Raw genomic sequence first — 24,879 nt, 5'->3', positions numbered from 1 at the left:
CTCGATAAAGTGTTATGAATGCAGTCAAAGAGTATATTATAGTCCCAAATAATAGGGCATAATGTCATTCTGCTATTTTGCTGTTCTTATTAGGTTCTGCAGGCAGCAGAGGAGCTCTAGGCGCTCTGATGACGTGCCTACGGGCAGCCAGGGCCCAGGGAGTCATACCGTCCACAGAGAGTGGTCTGTGGGGAGGACTAGTGCCGCTGCCCCTGCTCCAACAAGCTCTGATACACAAACATGATCAGGTAAGTCTATCTATGTCCTCAAAGCAGATGCAAGTGTTGCAAGTGTTCTTATGCATTTATCTCTCCCTGTTCAGGTAAGGATGGATGCTTTGGGCTTGGTGTGTGAGAGCCACCGCAGCACAGAGGTTCTGACCTCACAGGAAATGGACCTGATCCGCCACTTTCTCCTGCCCAACCTCAACAGCCAGTCACCAGGCATCAGACAGCAAACAGTCAGCCTGCTAAAGAAGGTTAGCAGCCTTACACCTGAGGCCGTCTGTAATGTTTGGAAATGTTTTTGCTGAGCAAAGCAGACTGTGGATTCATGTGGAGGGAAACATCAAAATCGGCACTTAATGACACTTTGAATGTTTTGCTACACAGCTGCTCTGCAGGGTGAAGGACAGCACTCAGCTGCTGCAGAAGAGACTGAGCCAGAAGAGAGACCAGGAGGAGGGAGACACAGACCAACACACTCTACATCAGTACAAGGTAAAACTCAAACACTGCGTTTTGTTTTTTTTCCAATAGTGTTGATATTTTTGCCTGATGAATTTATTTGTCTTGTTGCAGGCATTCCTGCGCTGGCTGTGTGAGAGGCTGCTGGAGGTTTTGCTCCCCGGAGCCTCTTTTTCTAAATGCCTCATGTCTCTGCATTTACTGGGTCTGCTGGGTCAGCTCTTCAGCTTTAGCACTGGTACATCAGCTGATCGCTAGTCACCAATTGCTCACTGAACTAAAACATCACTGATGTGTAAATATGCTGTATTAGACTCCAAGGATTACATGCATGTTAATCAGGATTTGAGGCCTTATTTCAAGATCCCAAATAGCTTTGCATGATTCAGAATTCAAAATAATCCTTATTATTCTAACTGGGCCTTGGTACAGCTTCTCAGTTCATCTGAAACCAGCTGTTTTAACTCTTCTCCCTCTAACCGAGCCGCCTTTGTAGAAAGAAAGTGAGTGCTGTGCTTAGAGCTGAGAGGACTGTATAGGACAGGGGTCGGCAACCCTGGGCGCTTATGCCATAGCTGGCATGCGAAGGGTTAACTGATGGCACGACATGCAGGGAATTAATCTGAAAGGTGCATTAAAAAATAAATGGCCAGGCCAGCGGTGCACATCGCAAATTAGGTCGCATAGACACATTAGTTGTGCCGCTTCTTAATGATGGTATCTTATCTAACAACCCAAACTACCAGATTCAGCTTGTAATTGGCTAAAAATCACTTAGCCTGCCTGTGAGAGAGATGTTGCTAGCTCGCAGTTTTGTCCGCTCAGTGCAGCATCAGCACTGCGGAAATACACGGATACAGTTCGTTTGCAGAACTACAAACGCAGCTGGAATCCACAGCTGTGCGTGTTCATGGAGTTTGCATTTTCACCTGCTGGACATCACCACCTGACAAGTTTCACTGTCTTGAGAACATTGCAGAGGCCTTATTGACAGTATTTGGCTCTACATATCTGTGTGAGCAGATTTTCTCTCACATGAGTGTCCTCAGGTAGCTGTCTGAATGTTGGACACTCGGAGACCTGTGTCTCTGAGTGGGAGACCAGAGATCACATTAACATGTGTGTCTCTGTATTAACAAACATCCAATATTTCCCCAGTTTATTTTTCTTATCATTGTTGTGAGGAGACCATAAATAGCATTTGCATTTTCTGTTGTGCAGTTCATTTGCTGTTATGAAGTTCTTGTTATTGATAAAAAGTGTCTTTCTTTCTTTTTAAAAAAAATAGCTGATCTGCACTATGCCAACATCTGCAAACAAAATGTATTGCTAATGCATTAGTTGATACGGCACATTGACTTCTGAGGAAATTTTAGATGGCACTCATCATCAGAAAGGTTGCCGACCCCTGGTGTGGGATCTCAGTGATGTCATACATAATGTCTAAAAAGGAGCTTTTAGAGCAGTCGAGGCTACTTTTTCATACATTGACCTCATTAATTAAAACCTGGGCTATGTTTAACATGAGCGTTCATCATTCTAACAGTGTAAATATAAGAGAAACGAATGAAAACCAGAATGAGGCCCCTTAAAGTTCCTTATGGCTAAACTGCCATCTGAGACTCAACTTTTAATAAACTGTTTCAGGTGGTAAAACGGAAAGATGGTGGTGTTGGGCTCTGATATGCTGAAACAGTTTGGATTTGAGAGCTGTGTTCAAGGACGCAGTAACAGTGATTCTTGGCACAATGCATGTATGTATGTGCCTGAACCAGCAGCTTGTCTGGTGCTGGCCAGCCTCTTTATTTTGATGCCAGCCTGGTGCTCCAGCTGCGTCAGCTGCATACTCTGCCTGTTGTCACGGACTGTCCCCTCCTGTGTTTTCTCACCTCTGCCTCTCTGTTTCTCAGAGCCTGATGTTTTCGCCCTCGGCGAAGTTGTGACCTCTACATATGCTCAGAACGTCCTCTACTGTGTCGCCAGCAATTTCCTGGAAGTCAAACAGCTCGCCTCGTCGTTAATACAGCAGCTCCCACCATCAGCTGTTGGACTTGAGGTTCTGACACTCGTCTAAATAAAAGTTTCTGTTACTTCAAACACAAAAAAACTTTTTTTTTCTTAGATTTTTGTAATTCTTGTTTTTGTTTAGTGCAGACGTTGATCTCTGGTCTCTTTGTTTCCAGGTGCCTGAGAGGATGCGCTCCATTCTTCAGGCTGCTCTGGACCTTAGTACAAGCACCAAACCTTTTGACAGCGTTACAGCTGCCCACCTCCTCAACCTGCTGCTCCCGCAGCCACACCTGAGCCAGTCTTTGCTGCACTGCGCCCAGCAGCAAGGCCTCGATTACCAGCCTCTCTCCATACCAGCCCAGGCTTCTGATATGCTCATTTTGGAGCTCAACACTCTGGCAGGTGAGATCCATGTTCGCAGACCAGCCTCAGAATTTCGTGTGCGTATAGCGCATGTTGAACTGCTGCTTTCTGTCCTCAGTGGTTCAGTTCTTGCTGCGCTGCCTGCAGTCTGAGGTGTCGAGGGCAGAGGCGTCTCTGTTGCAGGCAGCTGCTTCCTTTCCTCTCTACGGCAGAGCTCACTGCATCACTGCTGTCCTGCAACATCTAAACACAGAGTGAGGACAAGAATTGCATCTACACAATATTCAAATTAGCAACAATCTCTTATCATGGAATAATTACATGTATATATGTGCGCGTGTGTGTTTAGGAGCTTGAGTCAGACCGAGCAGTGGAGATTTCTGGTGTCAGAGCTGATTGCTGTGTGCTACAGGATGTCTGACGTGGTCTCCCCTGTAGTCCAGAGCTCCTCTCCAGAAGGACTCATCCCCATGGATAATGACTCAGGTCTTCGTCTTTCTATGTGCAGTATAACTACAAGTCTACACTACAATTCATCAGGAAAACAGTTGCTGAAATTACAAGAACCCTGGAACACAAATAGAGAAACTCCAGCTTGCCTTGTTTGTGTTTTGGACAGAGACCTCAGCAGGTCTGCAGAAGATCCTGCAGGAGATTCAGCCCAGGGACACCAATGACTTCTTCACCAGCGCCAGAGAGCTGGACACACAGCAGGGGGACAGTCACACACAGACCCCATCACTTGACACAGGTAATGTAAACATTTCCTTGGTATCTTTGCTCTTGTAAGTGCAATACCTGTGATCTCCTGGTGAGGGAAGTGTTTCATGTGGTAACTTCACATGATGCACAGTCTGGACTCTGCAAGTGCAACAAGTGCAACTTCACTGTCATAAGGAAAACTGAATGGTGTTCATGTGTAACAAACATGAACATAAATATTGAATTTGAGCATATTATGAGACTTTCTGTTTCTGAGGTTTAGTTTGCCACATTACTTAATAAGACAACCAAACCTTGCCCTCCACGTGTATGTGCTGGCTGTAGGTGGTGAGGGCTATAGGGTGACAGCCCAGATGGTGCTGGTGTGCTGCTGGCGGACAATGAAGGAAGTGGCCATGCTGCTCGGACAGCTGTGTCAGAGCCTGCCTCTGCACTACACCAATGACAACATGTACACGCACACCGGGCTCATCACAGAGCAACAGGTGAGACCCCAGACTACTAAACACACCAACGCATACACTGCTCGCATCCTACTACTGCTTTTATCTCATACACAACAGAGGGTAGTTGAGCATGTTAGGTTTATTACTGTTGTCTAAAATATGAAAATAAAATTGTTCTGACTGTTAACTTTTTTTATAGAAGTTTGATTAACAGGTTATGGGCCAGGGTCAGTGATGTAAAACATCAAGTTATTGTTCATTCAAAGCTATAATTAATAATTAAGGTAGTTAAATGTGACAGTTTTTAAATTTTAGACATTTTTTAAGTTATAATGTCTGAATGATTTGTAATGTAAGTAATAATAGACCTTCCTGACTCTCAGTTGCAACCTGTGGAGGGATTTCTGTTTGATGCAGGTAGAATTTTTTGCATAAATTAAAAGCATGTCATGTTTCCTGAGTGAGCTCCCTTAATATCAGTCTCTGTTCCTTTCGGTGGAAATGAGGAACACCAGCTAACAGTAACTTAGAATGAGTCAGTCACTGATTTGAACTCAGACCATTTATTCAAAAACAGACTTGAAATGAGGACAACCAAGCAAACATGCTGTGGTTCAGATAGTATTTTGCTAGCACAATTAGCACAGGTGAGCAAATAAGCTAAGGTTAGACAGCTACCTTCTACATCGAGTATCGAGCAATATGTTTGTACTAGCAGGCGAGCTAACGGTAGCTAGCATTAGTCCTCCAGTTTCATCAGATGAAGCCTGTCTGGCAAAACTGGAACTTGACTGACATCAGGTGAGCATCCACGGAGGAGTGATTGGGTTTTCGGGATCAAATTTCATCATTGGTAATTATTTTATCACATCACGTGTTTTGTGCAGTGTAGCTAATTTACAGTTAGCTTACTAACTTTTGTTATACACAGTAAATGATATAGAAGAGTGCGCTCAGTAGTGTAACATATTCATACAGGGCACTGTTACCTCATTCTGCTAGCAGGCAAGCATGAACTGTGAGCCACACAGTGCAAACTGGAGGTGTCATTACTAGCAGTGGATTTTTAGGAGTTATTCTGAGCGTGTGTAAAAGATAAGCTGGTAATAGTCTGGTATACTTTTCTAATAATCAGACTGTCCCTTTAAAAAAAAAAAGCTAAGTCTGAGTACTACAGTGACCTGTTTGTATTCAAAGCCCCACATATCCCACTCGTCTGTATTAACATAATGCTCCATTGTTGTTCCAAACTACCTGAAACATTGAGTCAGACTGTTGCATCGTTACCAGTTAGAACCAATGCACCTGGGTGCAATAACAGAAACAAGCTGTGGAAGTGGGAAAGTATTAAGAGTCAGACAAACACTATCACCCAGTTTCCCAGACATGGATTAATTGTAGTCATGGACTTGAAGAAAAAATTGGCAAAAAAGACGAGGCTTAAGTCATGTCTGGGAAAACAAGACGTGAGCTTCAGTCTTTTTTATATTATTTCTTGCCAGTGAAAAACTAGAATATTTCATACATTCACACATAGATTTTAAGAACAGCTTTTACCTTAAAAATTAACATTATAGGTCATATGTTTTATAATTTAATGTTTTATAAATCTAAATCATGTTTGATGTTGGATTTCAAATCACTCAAATCAGTAGGGATGTTCCAAAGAACAGGAACTTATTGGCGACAGTCAGGGGCTGATTTTATGAATAATTGAATAAATGTTAAACAGCCCAAAGTGGAAGGGAGGAAAAACTGCTAAAGGACTACAGCATGTAGATGTGGTCTGCAAACTGGGTAGCACCTACATGCAAACAAGGCAGTTATCTTGCCAAAACCTTCAGTTTTTATTGTCACAGTGATCTTTCAGAATTATCCAGACTGTGAATGTAGTGAAAGACGAGCATTGATATTAGTCAGTGCATCCCTACATGTCAGTATGAACTGCATAAACCTCTTAAACTATCTGTTGTAGTTAACCTGTAGAAGAAATGACATTTAAAATAGCCTAAGCTCTGCTCGCTCCAGGGTATTAATTGTATGTCAGGGTCTGTGGATGTGTGTCAGATCGTCCTCAAACACTGCTGCCACATCTCAGCTCTGTCATGTCACTATTCCTAATACTTTGAAGTCATATTTTGAAAGTATGGGATGACTAACGAGCCTAACCAAGCTGTAACAGCTAAGCTATGTTACTATAGTGTGCTGCCAAGGATAGGGCAGCCCTCCCTGTTATTACTGATTTTATACAATGTACAAAGACAAACGCCTGACCCGAATGTGGACTCCACTGGGGTCTCATCTGGGATCTAGAAAGCTGTTTACACTCTACTATCCCAGTACGAGTTCAAAAAAACCCCAGGAAAACAGTGTACGGCTATACAGTTTATGTGTGTGTATACTGTGAATTCTGTAGAAAGGAATGCTGTGAATGTGTGTGTGTGTGTGTGTGTGTGTGTGTGTGTGTGTGTGTGTGTGTGTGTGTGTGTGTGTGTGTGAGACCCCCACAGCAGGAGGCCCTTCAATTAGCATCCGCCCTCGTTAGCACCGCGCTTTCATTTGAGGCCCAATCCCGCTGGTTTAACGGCCACGATGCCTCTCCCTTTCCACTGCATTCTTTCCAAATCACTTCCACCACCAGCAGGAAAGACAGAGCACTGCAAACAACACACACACACACACACACACACACACACACACACACACACACACACACACACACACACACACACACACACACACACACACACACAGACAAACAAACACACAGACAGGAATAGTTGTCTGAGTGTTTCAGCATGTGAGCGTCCATAATAACAACGGTACCAGACATAGGCTGTGTTTGTCTGTGTAGGGGGTAATGAGTGTGTGTGTGTGTGTGTTTGTTTGCTTGTTGACAGTGTATTTACACTGAGAGAGAAAGCAGGAAGGATCAGAGGCTATTATGTGCTGAATGGGTGGTTTTTCTTTGTTTTGGACTGCAGGTTAACCTGCAGCATCTTGAGCAGTGTTGGCCAACAATTGCGTGCAATCTGTGGCGCATACTGTGTGTTCTAAAGCAGCTTGTGGATTTCACACTTTGGTTCTAGTTGTACTTTTTTTTTCTCATTCGTATGCTTCATGACGCTTTCGCAACTCTGTAAGATTGTGCAATGTTTTTCTTTTCATTGTTGTTACATTGATTTTAAATCTAGGTGATGTGGGAAGGGTGTAGATGAAGATCCAAGTAATCCCAAAGGAAAAATCTCACATTTGGAAAATGTTTTTTGTGGTGGTGTCGTTCAAAATTTAATCTGTAAATTAAATCCTCTGTGTAAGATGAGACTTGTATAATGGTGGCAGATGGACAGGTCAGAAATTGGCATAAACATGAAGAGAAGATGGCGAGTTTATATATTAAAATCTTGTAAATGAAGTATTTGGATACAGTTTTTGCCAAATCATGTGCCATGAAGTAAAATCCTTTTGCAGATTTTAATGTGACACATTACAAGTTTTTCAATCCTTTTCTTGTAAAGAATAGATCACTAAAATTGACTGGGTGCTGATGTCACAGCCACAGACGTCACATTATCTGATGAGATAACAGGTGATGATGTCATTCTGTATGGCTTATTATATAAGCAGTTATTTAACAAACGCAGGCAGACAAAAGGAAAATCTGAACTTGAGCTCTTCTGTCTTTATTCAGTTGTCATCAGTTCCACACTCTGTGTGTGTGTGTGTGTGTGTGTGTGTGTGTGTGTGTGTGTGTACACATCGATAGTGAATCTGTTCACATTGACAGTGAGATGATTGTAAAAGTGTTTGGAAAGTTGGATCTGCCGAAGTCTCTGCATACAAAGTCTTGCTGCCCTACCGCAGTGATGACATGCATGTGTGTAGTGTTTGTGTGACCGAAACAACTCCTTCCAAAAACGTGTGCGAGCTCGACACCTCCTGTGGTCCTCGCCAGCATCCTGTGTGACATCCTTGTCGGCCTGGCTAGCAGCTCTGCACTGTTGTTGTGGGTGAAACCATGGTAACAGGAGCAGCTGGCACTGATGCTGTGATTTCTTTTAATTCCTGTCCAATTTATTTTTATGACTAAGCGTTTAGGTTGAGACCTTTTCAACTTTCTGAAGTTTTTCAAGATGTTTTTGTTAACAAGATGTAAAGAAATTGGGAAGCTGTCCTGCTGCTCTGTCGCTTCAGAAAGTATTTTTACGTTGTAAAGTTCACATTTTTTTCCCATCTCAGATTTCCCCAATTTTCAAATTATTTAATATTTTGAGTTTTGAGATATATTTAAAAATACCAAAAGGTGGATGTAATTAATTTAGAAGCTGTTTGCCAATCAGCCTTATACAGCTGGAATAGAAGAACATGTTATTTACCATCAGATCAAAAAAGGAGAAGCAGGCGAGGTCAAAAACCACTACAGCTGATTTTTTGAAAAATCACCCATTCACCGCTTTGGTTAGAGAGGCAACTTTAGCCAAAACGCTGGTAGTTTGGTACATTTACCCTGATTTATGGCTATTTTTATCACAGGCGTCCTAATATGCAGTGTGAAATGGTGGCTTTGCATACACACAATTCACCCTTTTCTAAACTATGTGCAATCAATTGAGCTTGTCACACGTGGCCCCCAGTCACGTTATGAAAGCAAACAGGACATGCCCGACTACAACTTGGAGCAACATCTAAGGATTTGAATGCTTGTGTAAATGAGAGATTCTAGATTTTTTTTTTTTTTTTGTTAAAAAATTGAGTGTAGACTTGAATGTCGTCCTTATCCATTCAAAATTAAATCTCCAACACCTGAAAGTTTGCAATAAGATGTGTGTGTGTGTGTGTGTGTTTGAGACAGACCACCAAAGTAGCTGGTCAGCTGGAGTTTGACAGCATATTTGGCATAGCTGGGAGCTCAGAGCTCAGAGCACTGCTTACACAGAGGAGGCAGACCATGTGTTTGGCCTGCTCTGCATCTGAGAGGGAAACACACCCACATCCCTGGACAGGCAGAGAGGCATGCACGCGCAGTCTCACACACAAACACGGAATGCATTGTCTGACATCTCCCTATATTTGCTCTCTTGTACATAATATTTACTTTGCAATGCTTTATTTGAAAATCTAAATTCTAAAAATAAAAGAGTTTCTCCTCAGTTTCCCACAATGGAATAAAAACCTGTCAAAGGTGGTGTGGGGTCTTGAGTTTCATTTTAGGGCTTCCTAAAGAATGAATTTGGACTACACCTTAACAAAGGGACAGGAGGAGATCCCACAAGCTTACTTACAGTGGGGCAAAAAAGTATTTAGTCAGCCACCAGGTGTGCAAGTTCTCCCACTTAAAAAGATGAGAGGCCTGTAATTGTCATCATAGGTATACCTCAACTATGAGAGACAAAATGAGGAAAAAAAATCCAGAAAAATCATATTGTCTGATTTTTAAAGAATTAGTTTGCAAATTGTTGTGGAAAGAAAGTATTTGGTCAATAACAAAAGTTCATCTAAATACTTTGTTATACCCTTTGTTGGCAATGACAGAGGTCAAATGTTTTCTGTAAGTCTTCATAAGGTTTTCACACACTGTTGCTGGTATTTTGGCCCATTCCTCCATGCAGATCTCCTCTAGAGCAGTGATGTTTGTGTTGCCCAGACCCAAGACTTTCAACTCCCTCCAAAGATTTATCTGTGGGGTTGAGATCTGGAGACTGGCTAGGCCACTCCAGGACCTTGAAATGGTTCTTATGAAGCCACTCCTTCGTTACCTGGGCGGTGTGTTTGGGATCATTGTCATGCTGAAAGATCCAGCCACGTTTCATCTTCGAATATCTTGCTGATGGAAAGAGGTTTTCACTCAAAATCTCACGATACATGGCTCCATTCATTCTTTCCTCTGTACAGATCAGTCGTCCAGGTACCTTTGCAGAAAAACAGCCCCAAAGCGCCAAACCACCCCCATGCTTCACAGTAGGTATGGTGTCCTTTGACAGCTCTTTGGTCTTGGCCGTAGTGGAGTTTGGAGTGTGACTGTTTGAGGTTGTGGACAGGAGTCTTTTATACTGATAACGAGTTCAAACAGGTGCCATTAATACAGGTAATGAGTGGAGGACAGAAGAAGTTACAGGTCTGTGAGAGCCAGAAATCTTGCTTGTTTGTAGGTGACCAAATACTCATTTTCCACCATAATTTGCAGTTCAATTCGTTAAAAATCAGACAATGTGAGTTTCTGAATTTTTTTTTTTTTCTCATTTTGTCTCTCACAGTTGAGGTATAGCTATGATGAAACTTACAGACCTCTCTCATCTTTGCACAATTGGTTGCTGACTAAATACTGTACCAAAGAGTAAAACCACTGATTGTCAACTTTTTGCTTTTCCTAATCTTGTCACATATATACTGTAGAAGTCACAATGATTATGCTGCGAACTTAAACTCTTTTATTAAAACAACATTTGATTGTTGCACAGATGGATTTTCTGTCAATACAAGCAAAACTAGTGCTGAGCAGAAAATGTCAACATCATATTTTGTTGATAGGACACAGACTGAAATGTTTGGATGGTTGCCGAGTTACAACATTAGTTATATCATTTGCCAGTAAGCAGATATATAAAATTAATCACTGCAAACATTCCTGCCTATGGAGCATGGCTGATTTCACAACGACAGCTTTTTCAAACAAAATGGTAGAAAACTTATGTTTCACAATAAAATAAGAAAGAAACAGATCTCTGTATCAGTCTTCTGGCTGCTTTGCCAAATTGGAAGAACTTTCTCCCTGAAAAGCATGATATCATGTTGTGTTTGCAAACCAGTTATCACCCATTGGCCTTTTAGCCAAGGTGTACAAAAGAGCATCACGTCACCTCTAAATGTAGATGAACTACAGCAGCAGGAGACCGCCCAGTGTGCTGTACTTCCATACTGCACACGTACTTAAAGGCAGTATTTATGTGAGCCAGAAGCTGCAGACTGCTCTCACACTCCCTTTCAGACTTGTTTTAACTATGGATCTGTAGGTCAGTGAAACAGGATATCATTAATATGGTCATCCCAAGCACGCAGCTGTGGCTATGAATGCAAAAGCCCCACCCACCTGTTGTTTAGACCATCTGTTTGCAAGTGACAGCCAATCAAAAGAAAGCAGGCTAAAAGGAAGAAGAGTAGTAGCAGATAAAGTCTAAGAACATGGAGTTGGAAATTAGCATAATAGATTTTATAGAAATGTATCAATACCTGTGAAAGGAACCTTGTTATTAGTAAAGTGTCAAATGTAATGGAAAGAAAAATACGAGATTAAAGGAAGAAAAGTATAAGAGATTAAAAAAATAATTGTGATGTGCAGTAGAGAGTTATTATTGTATGCAGTGTATAGTGTGTATAGAATTGTATGCAGTGTTTAGTGTGCTACATTAAATGTGTGGGGTCTTGCAGGAATGATTAGATCTTACTCTTCAGTCCTTCCTTTAAGCAGCAGAGAGTCCAGAGGGAGATTGGTATGAGGAGTTATTGACAGATCCAGTAAAGACAAAAACTAGGAAAAATGTGAAGGAGATGAAAATTACATGCATCTCAAAATCAAGCAGGGGATCACTCCTGGCTGCAGAAATAACTCATTGGACAGAATTTTATGAGAAGGTGCTTCTCCTGTTTTCAGTTGCTGCTGAATTTACGCTCTCAGTCGACAAGTCTTATTTGGTACAAAGTGATTCATTCAGTGAAATATGCTGGCAGTTTAAGTCAACTAGGGGATATAGCAGGGTACAAATTAGGTTTGTCCCACGTTGTGACTGACGGATTTGTACGGCATGCGCTGTTTGTGTTCCAGATTTGGGGGGGGGGAAATAATTCACTGAAACTGAGCAGTGGCAGCAGCAGCAACAACAAACATGGTGAGAGTGCCGTCTAACCCGGGGCCATCAGGGGAGAAGTTAGCTATTTGGGTCACTGTCACAGCCGAGCCATACATGTAATTAGACTTGGGAAACTTCTCTCTCCGCACATGGAAGTTTTTTCTGGGAAACGGGCAAGGCTGCAAACAGGAAGTTGACATCTAAATAAAGTGCACCCCCCCTTTGCCCCCTCCTGCCCCGCGCAGGAAGCTTGCTCGGCCCTTTTTAAACAGTTACACAGACGGGAACCTTCGAAAGGGAAGCTTTAAATAGGCGAAGCCACGGGCCGGCTCGGCCCAGCTCAGCACCGCAGCGGTCTGGGCCCCGGCAGCAAGGGACCATCTTAACAGTGACTGTCGCTGCCATTTTTACCCCGGTGAGGTCAGGCCTGTCCTGGGAGTCCACTCTGGCCACCAGTGTGATAAGTCATTGGGCTTGGTAGGCTGTGGTTTACACAGTCCATACTTTGGTGTCCAAGTTAGTCCACTTTAGGTCTGCAGGGTCAGTTGAGTTTGACCAGTCATGTGGTCAGAAACCGGCTGTCTAAGCCTTTCATCTTTGCCGCATTTATTCTCTTTGTACGATTTTCATGTTGCACATACTTTTCATTCACGTGCAGCATTTTTGTTTCATCGCAGTCTCCTGCTGTTTTTCCTCTTACAGACCAGCTTCATGCATCATTTTCTCTTCCTTCAGTGACATCAGGGCTCGTGGCTGAAGTTTACAGTGACTGGCATATTTCTGGTTCATGTGTGGGTCTGAGTCTGTGTTAGTTTAGATGTTGTGTCTAACCCTACATCCCCTAAGGGGCTGTTGGGATCTTTTTTTCTCTTTTTACACGGGGTATTTTCTTTCTTTTCTTTTTTTTTTGTTTGTGCTTTGGGTCCTCGCCACCCCTCCCTGTGCCCTCCATGCCACCCCTGACTAAGTCGGGGCCTGGCTGCCTCTGTGGTGGCGGTGATACCACAGCCTTAATGACAGGGCTGTGCAGCTCTGCGTCCGCCTCGCCCTGCCGCCTCACCTGCAACACACTCGCCAGTTTACACACTGCTGCAGAAACACCGCTGACTTGTGTTTGTGTGTGTGTGTATAGTTAGAATAATGCTGCTAACACTATTACTAACTGGATGGTTTTACTGACGGTGGCCATTATGTGGATGTCTCAGCATCCTTATTTGAACACACTTGTCACGCTACTGACATGCCGCTCTCACGCTTGACAAGCTCAGTGCTCCCTGGCTGAAAACTAAGTGGTGTCTCTAAAACAAGAGTGCAGCCAGTGTCGCAGCTTTGCCAAGCAGAGGAAAGTCTAAAGTGGGATTAGGTAATGTAGCGAAGAACCATCTTTTGTACACCATGCTGCTTTTTTCTTTTAGCTGGAAGCTGCGAGGCTCTGAGTAATTGTCTAAATGACCAAGCTGGTTATCCAAATGGTTCATTTTACCACCATTCAATGAGCCACAAGTGGAATTGTGTCATTTTCAAGGGTGGAGTGTGGTGGGTGGGTAATTGTTTTGAGATTGTATTGAGTTTATTGGATGTATTTAGACGTAATTGCTCGACTTTACAAAGTGATTCATGCACTCAGAGGACAAAGTCCACTGTGGTGGATTCACTCATGTCTAAATGCTTCATTGTTTCAGTGAAAGATAAAAAGTAGCACATTAGAACTAACATGACACTCACTGTGGGAACCTCCAACTGAGTTGACCAACAATAGATAAATAAATATGTTTTTTGTTTCTTTCAGATATGCAACAACTCTTTAAATTACACTTTGACACCCGACTCATCAGTTAATTCCCCTCTCAAATGTCAAATCTTCAGACGGTTCATCAAGTTTTGAGTAATATGAATGCGTTTGAAGCGGACTTGAATCAGTGTGATGTTACATAGTTTTACAAGTACATCAAAATATCCTACAAGTATATTTTTCCTTCCAAGTACTAAAATGAATAGAAAAGTGCTCAAATTGAAAGTATTAAAATGAATAGAACCTGCTCCTGTGAAATCCATGGTTACTTTGCATTTCTTCTGTTGGTGCTGTATATTGTTAAAGCCTTCCATAGACAGACATGTAGCCAAAGATGAAAGCAACACATCTACAAGTCAGAATATTCTGGGTGATGTCACAACATCCCACATTGACACAACAGTTGTTTTGTGAACCAAAGTGTAACAACCCTGCTTCCATCGTCTTTTCCGTATAGACCTGTGATTAAAAGCTAGCGCTGCTACTGTATGATTGTTGAATATGAAGGCAAATCTTGGCCCTGCAGGCCTCCAGTGGAGAAAAAATGGCCTGGCCTTGTTAAGGTTGCATCACTGGATGCATATAACATGACTTATGTCATTTTGACCCTTTGAAACTGGCATAATTGACTTCAGCTGGAGAGTGCAGCAGGAGGAAAGTTATGTGAACACACACTAAAAATATTTTATATTTTTTACATTATTTACATTTGATCTTTTATATTGTGTACATTGTCTATCGATTTTATTGTTTATTTTAATATTTATGTACAGCGCTTTGTGATTGTGATCTGCGAAAAGCGCTTAACAAATAAAGTTTACTTACTTACTTACGCACAGCCACACAGTTCACCTCTTACAGTTCAGCTGCTGATTTCCTTTCTCTCTCTCTGCGTTACAGGTGGAGGGGGTAGGCCTGTACTTCCGTCAGCAGCTCCTGCAGTCCCGTCATCGTGGCGCCTTCGAACTGGCTTATGTTGGCTTTGTACGCCTCACAGACATGTTGTGCAGGTGCGTATGTGTCTGTGTTCACATTCAGCGTAAAGGGACTGAAAGGTGATACTGTTGGACGGCCATGGGCATTAGCTTCCATCACGACAGTGAGTGTCCCTGTGCCTTGTAATTAGCAGTAGGCAAGCCCGCTCAGTAATATTCTTCAGATATAATCCACTCTAAATAAATCAAGGCTGGATAATCGGATTTATTTCTAATCTGGTGCCCTCTGGATGGCCAGCAGAAAGGCATGGGTGTGAAAGAACTGAACTGCTGGTGACAGAAAACCCACGCTAGCACAGGGCGAACATGCAAGCCTCTGATGATCTCATTAAAAGAAACATGCAGCTCCTAATGGTCGAACACATTAAATCATGGATAGCATGAAAATCTTGGAGAGACATCTGTAATGTTTTGGGGTGTATGAGTGCCCGTCCATCCGTCCTTTTTCTTTGGGTTACCTAATCAAGCTTATCCCAGCTGGTGTGGGGTGAGAGGCGGGACATGACCCTGGACAGGTCGCCAGTCTGTCGCATCTGTAGCCAATTTAGAATCACCGGTTAAACTAACCCTACTAAACTGCATGTCCCCATTAGTGCACACGGTGTGGGTAATTTGTGGATGTGTGAAGGCACCAGGGACATGTATAGGTTTTTGAGCAAAGTACGCTGCAATCCAGACAGCGTCAGGGAAGTCTTTGCTCATTTCAGCAAAACGTTCTGCACGTAACAAAACTGCAGGAAAAGATGTGGTCCCTTATGAAACAGAAAATATGATAAAGGAGGTCCTGAAGTCCTACATCAAGCAAAAACATCTCAGCTTCAGATTGCAAATTCTTGAAATGATAACTACAACTTATAGACTGACAAAAACAGAAAAGTGAAACTCATAGCTCATAACATTTTCCAACTTTTTCTTAGAAAACCAACATTTTGAAAAAGAAAATAACAGTTTTCCTGCACTTAAATTGCACAGTGAAGAGCAATAGCCTGGTTTGGCCTCAGTGCCAGTGTGCCGCCGGGGGCAGCGTTAAACTTGGCTGGAGTGACATATGAAAGTCCTCATCACCTGTGCTATTCATAGAAATAATCTCTCTATTATTCTCCCGAGGAGGAAGAAAATATTTGTTTTAATTCTAAACGACATGAAAGAATTTCTCACTTTCATGTACCTCCCAGTTTTCCTCAATGGTGGGTTGTGGAAAACGTCTTTAGCCCTGCGGCGGGTCACCAACCACAAAACCGTCACAGCAGTGTTGACTTTGAACCACCCAGTGCTGAGCAGTTAAAACAAAACTCACTTGTTTTGTTCTTGTGTAGAAACCAGGCTCTGTGTGCGTTGTGTAACATTTTAGCGGTCGTGTGTAGGAGTACCGGGGAGTGTGTGCGTCCTGCCCCTGGCTTGTGTGGATGCGAGTGTGTGTTTCCAGGAGGGAAAGAGCAATGTGTGGATGGTATGCAGGCCGTGTGCTGGGTTATGGGGTGTTGATTGCGGGGTGCTTAACCGCAGCCTTTTGATGCTCTGCCTCGGGATCTGGCTTTGGTGTGTTCCACTGTGTTTGCACTCTTTCACTCTGTCTCTTTGTCTCTCTCTCCATTCTTCTCAGTTTTCTCTTTCATTCACTATTTCTGTTTATCTTCACTTTCTCTTTTCTGTTTCTTTTTGACTAAATTCTTTGGTTATACAAGTGCATTTCTATCTGCAGTTGTTTATAGCTGTGGTTTCCATTTTTGTCCTGAGACATGCCCCCAGCATTGCTGTGAGATGAACTCATTTACCCCTTAATCAACACCACCGATCATGCAAAAGACACAAATGAGTCCCATAAAAAGCTGTGTCTGTAACAGAAGTGGAGAAATTTAATATTGTTCTACTAATAACAGCGTAATTTTGCAGTAAAACAAATATAGTTAATGTCAGTTCATGTTGAATGTCATGTCTTAATAGGAGGAGTGAAGTTTTTTTTAAAATTTAATGTCTTCAGACCTGAAGAAGCCTTTCAGTAGCTTTCTTTCCAAGCTCCTCAGACAGTCTTGAGACCATCTCTCATAATAATAATTGCAGCACTTTATTGAAGGGCCATATAGATGCATGGAAATACAGTATATAAGGCAAAAACACAATTTGTACAGTTATAACGAGATTGAAAGTCAATATTTGGCATGACCAACTTTACTTTTCAGCACACCTGAACTCTCTTAGGCAAACGTTCTTGTCATTTCTTTAAGAAGTCTTCAAGAATAGTTCTGCAGGGTTCTTGAAGGACATCCAAAGCTCTTTGGCCGTTGGCTGCCATTTGGCCCATTCTCTGTAAAGATGGTCCCACACATGTTGAGGGAGAGGCCAGTCCTTAATTGGTGTTGGTTGTTGGTGTGTTTGTTTGGGATCACTGTCATGATCAAAATGAAGCGGTTTCCAGACAGTATTGCATGGTGGGTCAAATTCTGATGGTAATTTCTACATTTATAATTCTTACAAGATCCCCAACATCACCAGCTTAATGCAGCCCCAAACCATGATGGAGCCTCCACTGTTTTACAGATGATTGTAGACACTCCCTGTTGTACCTCGCTACTGATGTAGTCCGTACATACGGTTTAATCTGGCATACCTAAAGCTTACTCATTATTTTAGTTTTAAGTAAAGGATTGCATTTACTCATTACCGTACTTTAAATGGTTACAACCACTATCCATTACTTGTAGCTAAATATTTTAATATTTATTATGCACTTTTTGCTATTTCAGACCATTTATGGAATACGTGTGACATCATTTTAGATACTTTAACCATCTACTTTTTTGCTTTTGGCTGTTGTCAATCCCGATCAGAAGTTTAAGACCTCTTGAAAAATTGCAAAAAATCCAGTTTTGCTTAGTTGGAATTTAACAAGGTTCCAAGTAGAGCTTCAACATGCAACAAGAAGAAATGGAAGTGAGACAAAACATTGAGCATGCAATTTATTCAAAACAATGCTTAAACTGAAACAGGCTGTTTTACAGCTGATCAAAAGTTCAGGACCACATGCCTTTTAAAGGTCAAATCTGTGCAAAAATGTGGATTCATTGTCATTTTCTGTCAGGTAGTCACTGTCATGTTCTGGTGACAAAGGCAAAAAAACATTTCCTTTTTGAACGTGACAAAGCCACTTACGCTAACCGTTGTGACCATTTTCCTCCTTTTAGCTATTTTCACCATTAACATTTTTGGAGATACTATTTGAACATTTATTCATTGCTTTTTTACTTTTTCAATAATTTAGCTAACTATTTTTGTCCATTTACTTTTAGCTGCTTCACCAGTGTATATTACGAGTTATATATTTTAACATTTATTCAAAACCTTTTACTTTAACTATTTATTGATTATTTGCAGCTACCTGCGTTTAAAAAGAAAGTATCTGTTAGCTTGTTTGCTCAGCTAGGCGGTTATTTTAGCAAACTGTTTCAGTGTCTGTGTTCACTCTTATTTAGAGCAAGTGCTGTGTACTGCTCTGTTCAACATGTGGCTGTTTTTATACATATTTTTTTATATTGAGTACTTTAATGCCAGCAGTATAGTGGGAAGGAACCTCTGGATACAAACACTCTGAAAGAGAAAGCTGGATTTCAGTACGTATTCACTGCATGGTGATGTTTGTACCCTCACTGTGAGGCTGTATTATGCATCAGTACTACATCTGTACGCTTTCCCCCAAATGTCATTGTTTTAATTTGCCCTCTCTGCTCATTTGGCTTTTGTTAAACAGCTGTTTGTTACAGAAGTAACAGATCAGTGTGTGTCCACCGGAGCTGCTTCAGAGATGATCATTTTGAAACTGCAGTTTTTTGTCACTTGAAGCAAAACCCCCAAAACCTACTGTGGGGTCTGTCTGATTGTCAGCGTGGTTTTTAACATGCTAACATGTATCCAGGTTTGATGAGAGTGGCCTGTTTTGGTTGTGTGTAAATGGAAAATCGTCAGTATGACTTTACTCATGAGTGGACTACAGTGCAAAGGGAAACTTAAGATTTCAGTCTTTGTTGCTTACGTCCATGTCATTGTTTTGTGTGTGTTTGTGTTTAAGGAGTGGAAGTGAGGCCCTGCAGCAGCTTCCTGCCCGCTGGCTTTCTGAGGTTCTGGAAGAGGTCAAATCCAGCGACCCATCATCTAAGCTGTGCGCCACGCGACGAAGCGCTGGAATACCTTTCTACATCCAGGTGTGTAAGCAATATTTTTAAAGATATAAACAGAACAAATGGGCTAAAAGAGGATCCAAAGGGTGCTTGTAATGTTTCAGATTTGTTGCTGGAGTTGCTATTGACTCTAAGTGTTGGCAAGAGCCTAATGTTTAAATTTCCGACACTTCAGAAACCACAGGCTTGTCAGTAAACATAACATTCCTGTGACTTAGCTGCTTCAGTGTGTGCGGTGGAGTGGTGGTCACGTTGGTGGTCACACCAATTTCTTCATGAGTATAACCCTCTCAGGACACAGTGACCCTTTGTTGCAGCTGATTGCTTCTCTTGCTTCATCTGATAAAACTTCCAGATCTTTTTTTTATTTTGCAAATAGAAATGTGTCACTGCCGATTGCAGCGGTCATCCCGAAGACGAAACGAGGACCATAAGCAGTAACCATTTGGTCAAAATTAAGGTTTTGCAATAGAAACCCTGTGTGTTTTTGTGTTCCTGTTTACTCCCAAAAGTAGCGCAATAAGCAGTTCTTGGCATACCAGTGAAGCACTCATGCTGGAAGAACACTGCGTTTCTTAATCTAGCCATCTTTTTTTTCCCCCTCAACGTACAACACACACACACACACACACACACACACACACACACACACACACACACTCTCTCTCACTTTCTGGTTGTCCCTCCCGTCAGTTACTATCACTGTGTTAGTCTCTGACTCTTATTTAGTCTCAGCTCGCGTCTCCACTTCCTTTGATTCCTAATATCGAAACTAGACGTGACTGAGGGGATGTTATCAGCAGTCATTTTGAAGCGGCGTACTCTTTTTTTTTTTTGTGGTTTTGGTCAGACCGCCGCATCGGTGATGTCACTGACTCTCTTGTTTTCGTGTGTGTGAGGCACGTGCGCCTCGTAGCTTGATCGAACGGGATGCTTCATTTCATTGTTAACAGACTTTGTGAAATGGACTTTTAAGGGCTCTGATGTCTTCCTGATCCTGTTTCTTTTCTTTTTTTGTTTTTTAAGACTTTCTAAGCATTATCTGTGAGCATCCCTGATGAATAGTAACATAACAGAAGAGCTTTAACAGGGCAGAGCCTGACAAGTAGGCTGGGTGATTAAAATGAGGATGAAGAGAGACGAAGAAGATAAGATGATGGTGAATGAAGCAGAGGAAGTCTGAGACGAAGTAGTTACAACTTTGGCAGAACTCCAGACCACATTCCTAGACAGACATGGAATCAGATCCGGGAAGGCTGGCTCCTGCTCATACTGGTCCTGACTAGTTCATAGGAACCAGGCTAGCTCCTTTTCCTCTTGGCTTCCTCTGCTTCTAACCTCAGAGTTCATAAGAGCCAGACTATGCTCCACCCCCACCCTCTCCATCTTATCCTTCAAGGTCTAAGTCTTTACCATAAGCCAGGTAGTTCAGACACAGCTGGCTTGCATCAGCTCCAGCAGAGATGACTTCTTTCTCACACAGCAAAGTGCCATCACCTCCACACACACTCCCCCGTTCCCATCTCCCACTCCGAGCTCATACAAATGATCTCGTTCAGTCAGCCTGTCAGAACAGACGAACTTATGGGATTTTATGAACGTGTTTTTTGTTATTACCATATAAATGTGGCTCAGTTTAGCGGGCCACAATAAAACTGTGAAGTGTAGACGGATGCAGTAGCTGCAAAGGGCCTATTTGCAGTGTACCAGCACTACCACAGGATATCACACCTGATGTCATAATGTGATTATTTCTTGAAAAGGCTCATCAGTAAAAACAGAAAATCATTATCGGCGAGGTCTTTAAAATAGGATAATGCTGTTGTTTTATTCTTGAACTGTACTAAAATGGCTTTGCAAGCCTCACAGTTGCAAAATAATCCTTATTTATCTCATACGAGGTCTTTGTAGCCCCTCACTTCATCCTCAGTTGGAAATAAAGCAGTTTTAGCTCCCTGTAAGTCTTCTGATTGGCTGTCTCTCACAAACAAAAGGTGGTAACTGTAGCTATATCTGTTTTTTCTCCCCTTGCCCAGGCTCTGCTTTCCTCTGAGCCCAAGTCGTCCAGCTGCAGCCTGTTGAAGATGACCATGAGAGAGCTGATTGCTTTGGCCATGCCTTCTGCTGACAAGATCACTGACACCTCCACCGTGCCTCAGGTTTCGCCACCTAGCAGCTTCATTAATCATAAAACTAGTCAAATCTAGCCTCACAGATCAGGAAGTGAGATTTCCTGAACACAATTATTTGTAAAAGCACAAAGAGTGATTTTTATAATCACCTTAATGTTTCTGACACCGTATTCGAGGTTGAATTTTATCTGTCGCTCACAGGTCCATGCTCTGAACATCCTCAGAGCTCTGTACAGGGACACTCGTCTGGGGGAAAACATTGTTCCTTTTGTCTCAGAAGGGATGCAGGCTGCAGTGCTGGGCTTCACCTCTCCTGTCTGGGCAGTGAGTCTTTACTTCCTGCTTTTTTACCTCCATTTATCGTAATCTGAACATCACAACAAACCAACCTTTGGAGTGCATACTTGATCGGGGGTTACTCACTAACCCATGGTGATAATTTGCTTTTATATTTATTCCAATTTCTTAACCTCCATTTGTTTTGTTTCCCAGGTGAGGAACTCCTCTACTCTTCTTTTCAGCACTCTGATCACAAGGATTTTTGGCGTGAAGAAAGGGAAGGACGAACACTCGAAAAAGAACAGGTTTGCTTCTCGTGCCTCTCTTGAACTCATCTACCCCTCTAAGTTTCATGCTGTGTGCATCAGTGTGTATAAGGTCCAGAAATTCACAAATACTCGAGTAAAAAAGCTCTTACCAACAAAGAAATGTAGCTCTTGTTTAATAGTGAGCATTGTTTGCCTTAAAACAAACAAAATTTAAAAAAAAAAAAATTCACATAATTCAACAGACATAAAATGAGAAATCTAAATCAGGAAAAAATGTTTCCTACTAGACTCAAAATTTGCAGTTCATTTAATGTAATTAATCCATATTTTTACTACAACAACAGCAACATTAAAACACTCATTAAATGTTCTTAAAGCCAAGATAATAAAAAAGGTCCAGTTAAACACTGGTTATTTTACCATATAACCACAAAGGGGTGCTGTTGTAACACCACCCAGGCTGAAGGGCAGTTTTTACTCTGCTCAGGCTTCCTGACTGCAGGAGATGCAGGTTTTCCTCTGTTCCTGGAATATCAACAAGGAAATGACACGGGAAGCACAGAAAAGGGGAAGTCATGCTTGGAAATGTAATCTGCAACTAAATTACTGTTACTGACATTATATGAAAAGTAATTGAGGCTTCCCAGACGAGGTCAACAACATAACAAAAAAGGTACTTTTTGCACCTTGGGGTGCTTTTATGTTTCTTACATAGAGAACAGAGTGGCTGATGATTAAAAACTGAGACAATGGAATCACTAAATCTGAAACTTATTTTATGAAACTTGAATTATTAAAAGTTTAAGAGCTCGATCACATTTTTCCTCTCAGCACCAGCCAGTGTTGGCAGGTGTTTGTTTTTCTGACTGTTCCAGCTGGAGGGTCTTTTTTATCAAAAGGGAGTTCTTCCTCCCCACTGTCACCAGGTGCTGATCATGTCTGTTCTTTCTTTAATATTGTAGGATCTTTAACTTATAAACCCTTTTTTGCTGTGAACTGCTGGTGAATAAATAAAACTAAACAGAGCTGAAATAAATCCTGGTTTCAGACTTGCCGTTTAAGAAGACTTTGTCTTTAAAAGCAGTAAGACAGTAATGTTTAGACTAGCAGTCCCAACAGCACAGGTGATGAAGAGCTGTGGAGCTGTCAGCTGTTGAGTGTTGGATACGATGATATATTTATGTGCTGATCTACAACCATCACCCAGAATGGGTTTTGGCTTGTGTAAATGACAAATGTATCTGTTCGTTATTTTAGCTGGAAGGTTATCAGCTCTGCTGTCAGAGATTGTTTGAAAGATTGTGGATTGTTCTTGAGGTTTCAGAAAGAGTCTTAAATTCTAACAAGCTCCCAAAGCCTTGTCAAACCACCATCCAAGTGTTTGGAAACCTTGAAATTAAAAATTATAGCCTGTGCTTATCGAGTGTTCTTTCTAAGTATGTTGTATAATCTGTTGTTTGTAACTCGAGTGCAGAATAACTGGGCAGATTGTGATGCACTCAGAGTCTATTCAAAAGATTGAAGTAGTTGGTTTGTGATCTTACTATTTTGTCTGGCTCTCGTAGCGCGCACAGATACCTGCTGATAAGTGCTGTGTAACACAAATCTCTGAGGCTGTCCTGTTGCATGAGCCGGTTTTACTACAGCTTGAACTGTCAGGCAGATGGCCTCCCTCTAGAATACTTTGGTGTTCAGAGGAGTCCTTGAAGAGCTCTCTGGTTGCCCACATCTTGGATGCGCTGCGCACTCACGACCTTTGATCGCAAGGCAGTTGAACAGGTTCCCTGATTGGAGGCAATGAGCACAACTTGAGGGGACTCGACTCCACTGGATGCCAGCTGGATGTATTGCTGTAAAGCTGTAAGATTACTGAGCTGTACGGCTGCAGAATTTCTGGGATGATGGGATCACTGCCCCATGCTAAGCTAGGCTCTCTGCATCGCAGCTCTCACTTTGTTCTTTATGTGCTTTGTTTTTGTGAATAAAAACGTGCAAAATCAGCCTGTCAGCACAGGAATATTAGCATGCTATCAGAACCACAGAGCTGTTGGCCCGACCGTAGACTCTGCCTGTTACTTCACTGCCCTTACCCTAACCCTGCAGAGTGGCCTTGCACAACTTGTATCCATAATATATAAGTCCCTCACATGACTGATAGCTTATTTTCCTCTGGTGAAACTGATACAGTGATCCATCTAATATTCCTGGCACATTAAAACAAACATGGTAATAATGTGCATGTACTGTTTGGCTGCCTGTGTGACACTTATGTTCAGGGTCTATATTCAGCTCAGAAGAGATTTGTTACTGCGTGTATAATCTGGGGTAAAGTTTCCCAGGGTTTTGGGTCGTGCTCAGTCTGGTTCCCTGTGCTGTGTTTCTACTGTCTGCTTTACTGAAGCCCGCTGAACGGCCAACAATGCTGCACTTTGTCTTGTCTGCTTTTACTTGTGTTTTCAGTCTGTTGTCGAGCCCTCTGCATAGCTCTCTGTTAGTCACTTCCTCCTTATCTGTTTATTCTTGTTATTAATGCAGGGAGTTATTTTTATGTGCCTGTGGGAGTGTGAGCGTGCTACGGTTAATAACAAATATTAAGTAATGGTGAAGAGAATTAGCATTTGAACCCTGAATCTTTCATTTGACTTTAAGAGGTACATGTTTGTGTTTTAGTGTTCTTGGTCTCTGATTATTTCTCTCTTCTTGCAGCATGTTAGTCATAATACGCGTGGGTCACACTGGATGGAGCTGTGCGTGTGAGCTCCAGAAAGCTGCGTCTCATTTATAATTGTGTCTCTGAGAATTTGAGTGTTTTCCAAAATCTGGTCTGTGTTATTACCGTGATTTTATGGTTGTGAAGTGTGGCAGCAGAAAATGTATTGTGACAGCTTGTCCACTCTAATATTCGGATGTGTGTTTGTGTGTGTTTCTTGGTCGACTGAAGCCGGAGCATAAACGCATCTCCCTTTCTCACACAAACCAGTTTATTTGTATCATTATGTGTATTTGTGTGTTTAAAAGGGTTGAGCATTTCGGGGTGTGTGGGAATTTCAGCTGTGTATTTTCCAAAGTTGCTCACATTCAGGCGCGTCGTTTGCTTGCCGATCGCCGTTCCACTAAGCTCCAGACTCGGGGCCCTCTCGCCTCTCCCTGACCGCACAATGATGCTGA

At 42.1% G+C, this 24,879-nt stretch overlaps 1 protein-coding gene across 1 annotated transcript in view; it reads left to right on the top strand.

Annotated features, from left to right (window-relative positions):
* The window catches only part of thada (THADA armadillo repeat containing), a 115,703-nt gene that overhangs the window by 5,022 nt on the left and 85,802 nt on the right, over positions 1-24,879 (top strand). The window contains exons 12-26 of the mRNA XM_031741117.2: positions 94-248; positions 323-478; positions 612-719; positions 801-924; positions 2,597-2,742; positions 2,870-3,098; positions 3,178-3,313; positions 3,409-3,545; positions 3,679-3,810; positions 4,107-4,267; positions 14,765-14,874; positions 18,923-19,055; positions 21,068-21,190; positions 21,365-21,487; positions 21,656-21,747. Of these exons, the coding sequence (XP_031596977.1) occupies positions 94-248; positions 323-478; positions 612-719; positions 801-924; positions 2,597-2,742; positions 2,870-3,098; positions 3,178-3,313; positions 3,409-3,545; positions 3,679-3,810; positions 4,107-4,267; positions 14,765-14,874; positions 18,923-19,055; positions 21,068-21,190; positions 21,365-21,487; positions 21,656-21,747 (2,065 nt within the window). The remainder of the gene's footprint in view (positions 1-93; positions 249-322; positions 479-611; positions 720-800; positions 925-2,596; positions 2,743-2,869; positions 3,099-3,177; positions 3,314-3,408; positions 3,546-3,678; positions 3,811-4,106; positions 4,268-14,764; positions 14,875-18,922; positions 19,056-21,067; positions 21,191-21,364; positions 21,488-21,655; positions 21,748-24,879) is intronic.

The sequence above is a fragment of the Oreochromis aureus genome, linkage group 13, assembly GCF_013358895.1.
Source record: "Oreochromis aureus strain Israel breed Guangdong linkage group 13, ZZ_aureus, whole genome shotgun sequence".
Classification (NCBI taxonomy): Eukaryota; Metazoa; Chordata; class Actinopteri; order Cichliformes; family Cichlidae; genus Oreochromis; species Oreochromis aureus.
The sequence above is the reverse complement of the archived record's forward strand: the minus strand, read 5'-3'. Positions and strand labels throughout refer to the sequence as shown.